Here is a 10,556-nt window from a genome sequence, read left to right as displayed (position 1 = left end):
GAATGTAGATCGTAAATATACATAATACAGATATTTGACTGCTTTGTTGAGGCATTTCCTTGCATTTCCCTTCAATTTATACGAATAAATGTGGGAAAGAAAACCAAAAGCACGTGTTCAGTGTCGTATATGAACAGTCAGTCTTGATTAAACAAAAGCAAACGTCGGTTTACAAATCAATACAGTACAGTACTTTCTGGAGATTTGAAGTGATGTGACTTGTCTGCCCTTGCACAAGATACATCGAGATGGCGCTGTAGTGAATTGTTCGGTGTGAAGTATTTTTGCTTCCCATGTAACACAGGACTGTAGCAGGAAAACATGAGCGCCATCACATCAACAATAAGTGATGTCAAGTCATAAATAATCCGTAAAAAATGACACTAACACCTATGCTAAGTTAAACAACTTTTAATTGCTGTGTGTCCATGTCGAATCGCGATGAATAAATCAGTGGGTAATGGATATTTTGTCATGGGTGCATAGGTTGGTGTTCACTCGATTTCAGAGAATCAGTTTGGTGCGGTGTTACCTGGCTGTCAGCCAGACATGTACCCGTAGACGCTATTGTGTAACCCAGTCACTATGCACAAACGAACGCTGACATATATATATGTACATTGCACAGACAGACTTTTCTGTGCAGCGTTGAATGGAAGTAAGTCGGCGGGACGTCAGCTCGAGAAAACAAGCGGACAGGAACTTGGGTTAGCCTGAGTCTCTCGGGTTGCTGGTTACATTTCATGAATCACGGAACTTGCTGATTGTTTCAAGATAAGAACTCAGCCAGATCCATTTGACCCCGAGATCGTTTTGTGTATTTGAGGACGAAGCGTAATGGCATATTTCTAATGTTTGATCGTGTGGCACTTGGTCAGTGAATGACAGGGTGAACTTTCGACAAAATCAGAATGGCGGCACCTCCTGAGTCCAGCTTCTTGGCGTTAATAGAGGCAGTTTTGAGCCTTGCTGCACCTCCCATGCCGAGGCCCAAACGGTCTACACATCCAATCAAGGCAGGAGGGTATCCCGAGGACATCTTTATAAATCTGACCGAGGAAGATAAAGAAGAATTCGAGTGTTCAATATGGTTTGTAGATACAGTGTTTTATGGTTGTCATTGCCATTGGTGTAACAATACAAATATCGTATGTGTCTTATTATTGATCTCACCATATGTGCTGCCAGGTCTCTGAAAACTGACCACTCGATTATGCCATAATGCACAATTCTCTTGTCAAAACTGTCTACTTTTTGCATTAATCAAAACAGACCAGTGAAATATTGGACTGAACGGAGAAAATATGAATTCAATGTTCACGCACGTTTCGTTTTATTCAAATATATTCATGAGATGGGATGTATGACTGCAAAGTGTTTGTGAATGTATTTGTGTCCACCTTAAATTGCACAATTAAAATGTTAATGGCTCTTATTAATGTACAAATATTATTTTACAATTATCTTTCATGAACATGACATGTACTATGAAAACTTCAAGTAATGTGTTGTGGCATTTTTAACAGTATTACTTGAGCTTGTAATGATAGTTGTTTTGGGTTGTTGTTTTTGTTTACGCTACACTCTGCAATATTCAGGCTACTTTAATGGCAGTCTTTAAGAAATCAGGTCATGACCAGACAATCCAGTGAATGACCTAAACATCGATCTGTGCATTTGGGCTACAATGACATACATTAACCAAGTGAGCCAATCTGACCACTTGATTCCTTTAAATTGCCTCTTTCATCAAGTATAGGTTGCTGTCAACTTGCTGAAGATCAATTCTAACCCTCATCTTCATGAGTGAGCTTGTAAAATAAAGAACTTAGATCATATTTGATACATGATACATCTATCCATGTGCATGAGCAGCATGTTTGTCCCAGTCAGTTTTGTATTTACACCTTTATGATATAATTTTTCAGTTACCAGATTCTAAAGGACACCATGCTGTGCAGCAACAAGCACAAGTACTGTCATTCTTGTATCTATGTGTGGTCAACAAGTGGGGTGCATCTCAACAGAACACGCTGCCCAGTTTGTCGAACGAATGGCTTCTATTCCCGTGACACAGAGTTGGACAACAAGATAAAAGCAAAAGAGGTAAAATGCAGTATGGCTGGATGCAGCTGGACTGGGAAACTGATGTACCTGCTGAGTCACAAACACACAAATTATGACAGTAATAGCAACCCGAGTCCTGTGGAGAATGTTGATACTGAGTTGCCACAGCTTAGGAGAAGGAATACACCACGGACCCAGTCCATCTCCAGGACAGGTCTTCAGTTCCCCACCAGGCATCTACACTTAAGGTCATCACTTCCATCAAACAGCCTGAATAGAGGTTTAAACAACATTAGGTCTCTGAGTGACAGTAACAACAATACATTGAGTAGGGACAGTTTTCTGAGCCGTGACACCTCAGATGGCATTGTCCATACACCGAGACCGCCTTCAACCCCGAGACCACCTCAGCAGGTTGTACGCAGAGTACCAACTCTTCCTTCTTTGCTGCAACAGGATTCCCCAAGGCCAAATGTACATAATTCAAACATTTCAACACCAAGTTATCCAGTACAGCCTTCCGAAGTGTCCACACGGACCTTGATTCAGCCCTCAGCCCGGACTCAAGTCAGTAACAGTCTCTCTCAGATTCGAGATCGCCTTCATGATAGTCGGTCAAGACTTGATTCCTTGATGACAACATTTGGCACTGAATTAGAACAACGACAGCAAGAAGTTTTTGATGTTAATGCTGAACGTGAACGGCATCGTCAGGAGCAGTTACAGGAAGTTCGTGAACTTGGCCGGAGACTGGGGCAGGTGGCGTCAGAGCTTAGACGCCTGCTGAATCAGCGGTCTGCCATCAGAGGAGAGATCAACGACCTTATGGAAAACTAATCTCAGTTTACTTGCTCAAATTCATTGCAAATCCTCTAAAGAGAGCTATGATAGAAAGAATATTGTTGTCATATATTGCAGTGTAGTCCGCAACAATGCATGACGGATTGTACAAGCCAGCTAAGCACAAACATGCTTTTGAGAAATGTCAAAGCCTGATAGTATTTGTTTTGTTTGATATTGGGCCATTAGCTTCAGTGGTAATCACCTGCTGTGTACTGGGTTGATTACATATCTTACCCTTATTAGTACGATTGCAAAAACTCAAATGACATGTAAACTTCTTTGTCTAATGACATGTGCAACCAAAATACATGTCCTATGCTTAATCCACCTATTATTGTTCGATGCTTAAGCCACCTTTTAGATCCACTGGAAAAAGAGTGCCTGTTGACCTGGCTGAATGAATTCTAATATGGCATTATCTCTCAGTCCATCATATACCGTTTTGTCATCAGCATCTCACAAACTTAAACATGAGCCATATGAAACAATGCACCAGCTTGTTTTGGCCCAAACTGCATGATTTATCATTGTGAAAATGGATGTAATAAACATGTTGTGTTTTTTGGCGTTGATATTTGTCACAAACTGCACCTTCAAATTTTGGGACAGCTGTGGGTTCTAGCACTATTATGTCAGAAAATGTAGGTCAGCTGTGTTCTAAGCAAATTACTTGTTTAGCAGTGTGTTTCAAATACTCCAGAGAAATTAAGTCCACTTCAGTCACGTGTCTGTGTCTACTTTAGATTTGCAATTCATCAATGTTTGTTTGTGGACTGGGATGTATTGAATACATTGCTTTCCTGGAGCGCCAACAATAAATTTCACCATCACAGTATTGAAGTGAATGTCCAGTATTGAAATGAATATCCAATAGTGATAGTATTTTTGGAAATGCGATTCGTTTTAATCATCTTAGACCAATGCAATTTAGATCTCCTAACGAGTTATCATGTATATTATTATATGTATATACTTTCGCTATTTATGTAATACAATATTTGAGGAATATTTTTCATCAGTCTAGCAATCTCAACTGTTAATGTATAAATTGAAAGTTTGTTTTATCTCCAGCACAATTTCCAGTATTTGGTATTTTTGGCTTCTGAACATCTTTGATTGTGTTAAGTGGTCACAGCAAAATATCCATTCATGAACTCTGTCATGATTTGATAGTATTTCTAGCAGAAATAGATTTCCCCCAAATCATGCTATAACTTACCCTAAGATGTTAAGTAACTTATCAGGCCTATTCCCATGAAACTGTGGTATAACTATCTCTTACAACTGACTTGGTGTACCCCTTGTAGTACTTGGCTTTATTCAGTAGTCAGATCTCATCAACAGCTAAGAAGATAAAAGAAGGTATGGTTTGCTCCGAGTCTGTAGACTGTATCTCAGTGGGAAATGTAACTGGCATTCGTCTGGATCAGCACATTTGTTCACTAAATCAAAGCATAAGTTAAAAACAATGTTAGTGAAATCGAATAGTAGATTGAATAAACCAAGGTGGAAGCAGTCAGTGCATGAAACAACTAGCAGTGTAGGAAAGATGTAGAAAATCTCGCCTGTCCACAGGACTGGCAGGTCAAATTTTTTACCAGTCCTGCCAAAATCTAACCTGTCCTCCAAATATAAATAAAACACCTTCGGCAGTAAATATTCAAAAAGGTTATAATCATTATATATATGTCATTGGTTTGCTAATATTGACCCGACATGAGGACGGACTAGATATTTTTTTATCCCGTCCTCCACAAAATTCACCCGTCTCGGACGTTGGGACGGGCTATCTTTCTTACACTGCAACTAGGACCTGTTTTAGCTCCAGCATAAGATTTCATTTGTCATTTTATGTTGTCATGGGTGTATTTGGGGCGGTGGTTAAAGAGTTTGCTTATCATGCCAGAGTCTCTGGGTTCGAGTCTCCACATGGGCACAATGTGTGAAGCCAATTTCTGGTGTCCCCTGCCGTGATATTGCTGGAATATTGCTAAAAGAGTTGTAAAACCATACTCACTCTCTCACTCACTGTCTGTTATTTGGTAATTCTGTTCTTCAAATTGAATTTCAAGCAAGCATTTGTGATTAGGTTTGCCCTTCAGTGTCAAAATGTACAAAGTGTGTATGCTGAGTTTACTTTTCCTTCAATATGTCTTGGTGGGGTCAGGTCTGGAACATAATCTATAATATTTTTCAAAATTGTTTAATGGATTGTCTTTAAAGAAGACTGGTTAGTTTCTTACCAACCAACTTACTTGATATGAAGTAGGTCACACAAACTCTAAATTGTTAGATTGGTTTATTGATTTCAATCTGATTGGTATAAGATAGCCAAAGTTTACATGACCAGGCTAAACTGTGAGCTTGGTTTCTGGAAATTAACTGTTAAATGTTCATATGTTGCCGAGTCAAACCAATGAGTATTTATATGGTCACTGGCCATCAGATCTGACAGAAGTTTCCCCGTGTTTTACATTATCCAGATATTAAATTGACTATCACACTTTTATTTTTCAAATTTTAGTATTTTAACCTCATGTGGTATTGTCATCATTTGAATGTGATTTTGTGCAGAACAACAGGTTCATGTTCACTGATCAGTGGACTTAGGAATGGAACCAGTGATGTTGTGCTGCATGACTTACTGAACAGTGGAACCAGTGCTGCATGGCTTACTGAACAGTGGAACCAATGCTGTATGACTTTACTTAGTGCTATTGGGAATTGAACCAGTGATGTGCTGCATGACTTACTGAACAGTGGAACCAATGCTGTATGACTTTACTTTGTGCTATTGGGAATTGAACCAGTGATGTGCTGCATGACTTACTGAACAGTGGAACCAATGCTGTATGACTTTACTTTGTGCTATTGGGAATTGAACCAGTGATGTGCTGCATGACTTACTGAACAGTGAACCCGGGAATGAAACCAGTGTCGTTGGACTGCATCACTTTACTGATCAGTGGACCCAGGAATGAAACCAGTGTCGTTGGATTGCTTCGCTTTACTGATCAGTGGACCCAGGAATGAAACCAGTGTCGTTGGATTGCTTCGCTTTACTGATCAGTGAACCCGGGAATGAAACCAGTGTCATTGGACTGCATCACTTTACTGATCAGTGGACCCAGTAATGAAACCAGTGTCATTGGATTGCTTCGCTTTACTGATCAGTGAACCCGGGAATGAAACCAGTGTCGTTGGACTGCATTACTTTACTGATCAGTGGACCCAGGAATGAAACGAGTGTCGTTGGACTGCATCACTTTACTGATCAGTGGACCCAGGAATGAAACCAGTGTCGTTGGATTGCTTCGCTTTACTGATCAGTGAACCCGGGAATGAAACGAGTGTCGTTGGACTGCATCACTTTACTGATCAGTGGACCCAGTAATGAAACCAGTGTCATTGGACTGCATCACTTTACTGATCAGTGGACCCAGTAATGAAACCAGGGTCGTTGGACTGCATCACTTTACTATCAGTGGACCCAGGAATGAAACCAGTGTCGTTGGATTGCTTCGCTTTACTGATCAGTGAACCCGGGAATGAAACCAGGGTCGTTGGAATGCTTCGCTTTACTGATCAGTGAACCCGGGAATGAAACCAGTGTCTTCGGACTGCATGACTTCACTGATCAGTGGACCCAGTAATGAAACCAGTGTCATTGGACTCCATTATTTTACTGATCAGTGGACCCAGGAATGAAACCAGTGTCATTGGACTGCATCACTTTACTGATCAGTGGACTCAGTAATGAAACCAGTGTCATTGGACTGTATTACTTTACTGATCAGTGGACCCAGTAATGAAACCAGTGTCATTGGACTGCATCACTTTACTGATCAGTGGACCCAGTAATGAAACCAGGGTCGTTGGACTGCATCACTTTACTATCAGTGGACCCAGGAATGAAACCAGTGTCGTTGGATTGCTTCGCTTTACTGATCAGTGAACCCGGGAATGAAACCAGGGTCGTTGGATTGCTTCGCTTTACTGATCAGTGAACCTGGGAATGAAACCAGTGTCTTCGGACTGCATGACTTCACTGATCAGTGGACCCAGTAATGAAACCAGTGTCATTGGACTCCATTATTTTACTGATCAGTGGACCCAGGAATGAAACCAGTGTCATTGGACTGCATCACTTTACTGATCAGTGGACTCAGTAATGAAACCAGTGTCATTGGACTGTATTACTTTACTGATCAGTGGACCCAGTAATGAAACCATTGTCATTGGACAGCTTCATTTTACTGATCAGTGGACCCAGGAGTGGAACCAGTGCTGTTGTTCTGCATGACTTTACTTATCAATGGACTTACATAAACAATCTGCCAATGTCAAATGCCAAAATCAAATAGTATATGGGCAATTTTCATTTTAGATCTTGATCATTTGTTTGATTATCTCATCTGTTGTACATAGATACTTTAAAATATCAGTTAGCTATTGTTTTGGATATTATGTGCATTGTGACTACGGGTAATTGTTAAAATAAATAAACATTCAAAACAAATGACTTCATATCACATCCTGATGCCGTAATATTACAGCGCTGATATTTAGAAGATGCTTATGCACAATTTAGAATCTGAGTATTACATGTTTGGTCTTGAGTGGTGGTGTTTTTCTTCTGTATTGTTTAGTAAAGTACATAATAAAAGTAGCTTGTTTTACACTTGCCATACATCAAATTGTATCCGTGGCATGTACAAAATATTATTGTGTCTGAGGACTGTTAAGATGTAATCAGCTTTGTACAAAATACATTTCCCTGAACCAGATAGAAATGAATGAACAAATTGATCCACCATAACATACCGGTACATACAATATTTCCTGTTTTCAGTGTAGTGTGTTTAATCTGAGTTTGTTGGTGTATACACATGACAAGGACATGTACCGCAGCCCTCACTTCACTGGCATAAAAAAGCCAATCTTCTTGGGGCATGCTGCTGTTCTATAGCTGGGGTGTGACAACCACAAGTAAGCAAACAGATATTGCTGGTACATCAATGGTATTTTCTCCAGACAATAACAGCCCATATCTGTGGTTTACAGCATCTCCCAAGATGGCAGAATGTTAGTTCAGTCCTCTGCAGAAAAGTTTTTCTTTTATATAACATCAGATGATAGAACACAAAACCAGGTAGGAAACTACCAAAAATAGTTATTGTTATACAAAACAAACCAACATAGGAATGTATGTTATTTTTATTTTACAGTTTGTCAGTTTTTGGTTGAATGTGTGTGTGTGTGTGTGTGCGTGCGCGTGTGGGTGAGTGTGTGTGTGTGTGTGTGTGCGTGCGCGCGTGCGTGCGCAACTACCCATCAGTATTGTGAAAGTGGATCTTAACTGATAGTGCATGTATCTCTGACTAGGCCCTGGGCATCAAACTGATAGATTGTTAGTCACTGTCAGGGTCATAAATTATGGTAATAAATAGTGCTGGAAATTTCATTCATGTTAGGAAGGGCTTACTAATTCCAAACAATTTATGTCACGTAATTTTCTGTTGAAAAGAAATCAGTGTTCAAGTTCACTTATCAATATGATTGTTGAATGATAGAAAATAGCTTGTGTACCATGTGTGTTGTTGCTTTCATGAAGATTTTGTACTTTCAGTTAGAGCGGAGATTTCAACGTAACACTCAAACTGTGATATTTTCTTTAGTTTTTGTCATATAAAATGATTAAAAAAAATATAACATTTATTAAATCAGTCTTGTGTTTGTCATGTTTTTGTCATGTGAAGCGACAGGCCAGGAATTTGTGTGTTGTGAGAAAAAGTCCTTCTGCCACTTATTATTGTACATGTATGTAAATATTGTAAGAGTGAAATATTAGTAATATAATAATAAATCTTCACACAAGTTAAAACTAGATTTGATATTTGGCTGCAGTGTTCCTTTTGACAAAAGTAGGTCTGTTGAAAACTCTTGTTGAAGTTGTAAAAACCTTTTGGTATACCCAACCTAATGTAGTGACATAAAGTGAATATAACAGAAAGTAAATGACCTTCATGATTGTTTCCATTTATCAGGTTTTGGCGTGTCATTAGTAGTTTGCATAGACTTTTTTAATAGTCCAGTTACATTTTCAGCTGTGTAATCATATGCCAAAAACATGTGATTGCTGAATATGAAGATGTTACTTGCGAAATGCAGTTGAAAGTAACTGTCTCATGTAATCCAGTTGAGAGCCACTGAGAAAGATATCTGGAGTAATCCAGTTTAGAGTCACTACTTTGGTGATGCAGTTGAGCGTGATTCTCACAGTAATACAGTTGCTTGTTTACTATTTAGGTAAAAACTGGAGTAATATTGTCATAGTAATACAGTTGCTTGTTTACTATTTAGGTAAAATGAGTAAATATTGTCATAGTAATACAGTTGCTTGTTTACTATTTAGGTAAAAACGAGTAAATATTGTCATAGTAATACAGTTGCTTGTTTACTATTTAGGTAAAAACTGCAGTAATATTGTCAGTAACTATTGTAAAGAAAAGCGAGTGAATACTTGAAGTAATACGGGTAAAGGCAACTACTTGGATAATATGATTGAGAGTAATGTTCAGAGTGTTTACAGTTGAAAGTAACTACTTCAGTAATGGGATGAATACTGGGATAATGCAATTGAGACTAATTAATGGAGTAATGGCAATTGTAGTACTACAGTTGAGAGTAACTATTTAACTAAAGACTTGAGTAATGCAGCTAAGAATAGGTACATGGACAATGCTTTTGAAAGTAAATACTGGAGGTATTCATTTGCGAGTGAATTTCTGAGCAATACATTGAGATATATATGTTAGGTAGCTACTTGAGTAATGTGATGCATTTGGTTATTAAAAATACAAGTAACCATCTGAGAGTAACAGTTTGAGTAAAGCTAGTAAAAGTAACTACTAGGGTAATGTGAACATCTACTGGTGTGGCTCAAGTTGAGAGTAATACAGTTGAGATTTACAATTAAATTGAGGACGAGCAATGAAGTTGAGAGTAACTTGTGGGTAATGCAGTTAAAGTAACTACCTTGGTATAGCTGTTGACAGTAACTACTGTAGCATTGCCGTTGACAGTAACTACTGTGGTATTGCTTTGAGAGTAACTGCTGTGGCATTGCCGTTGACAGTAACTACTGTGGTATTGCTTTGAGAGTAACTGCTGTGGCATTGCCGTTGACAGTAACTACTGCGGTATTGCTTTGAGAGTAACTGCTGTGGCATTGCCGTTGACAGTAACTACTGTGGTATTGCTTTGAGAGTAACTGCTGTGACATTGCCGTTGACAGTAACTACCGTGGTATTGCTTTGAGAGTAACTGCTGTGACATTGCTGTTGACAGTAACTACTGTGACATTGCCGTTGACAGTACCTACTGTGGCATTGCTTTGAGAGTAACTGCTGTGGCATTGCCGTTGACAGTAACTACTGTGGTATTGCTTTGAGAGTACACTGCTGCGGTATTGCTTTGAGAGTAACTGCTGTGGCATTGCCGTTGACAGTAACTACTGCGGTATTGCTTTGAGAGTAACTGCTGTGACCCAATTAATTAAGACAAGGATCATGCTCTCTACGATACAATATACTCGCCCTCTTTTCCTGTGTGAGATCCAACTGATAGTCAAACATAAGTCAATA

The 10,556-nt window shown here is 39.1% G+C and overlaps 1 protein-coding gene across 1 annotated transcript; it reads left to right on the top strand.

Moving 5' to 3' along the window:
* The first annotated feature begins 484 nt into the window (after positions 1-484).
* On the top strand, positions 485-3,470 carry LOC124276857. Its single transcript, XM_046712515.1, has 2 exons — positions 485-1,090; positions 1,929-3,470. The coding sequence occupies exons 1-2, from the start codon at positions 912-914 to the stop codon at positions 2,902-2,904; spliced, it is 1,155 nt and encodes a 384-aa protein (XP_046568471.1). The 5' UTR covers positions 485-911; the 3' UTR covers positions 2,905-3,470.
* The last annotated feature ends 7,086 nt before the right edge of the window (positions 3,471-10,556 follow it).

The sequence above is a fragment of the Haliotis rubra genome, unplaced genomic scaffold, assembly GCF_003918875.1.
Source record: "Haliotis rubra isolate DU_JTF1 unplaced genomic scaffold, ASM391887v1 Scf214, whole genome shotgun sequence".
Classification (NCBI taxonomy): domain Eukaryota; kingdom Metazoa; phylum Mollusca; class Gastropoda; order Lepetellida; family Haliotidae; genus Haliotis; species Haliotis rubra.
This window is presented reverse-complemented; position numbering and strand designations above follow the sequence as displayed.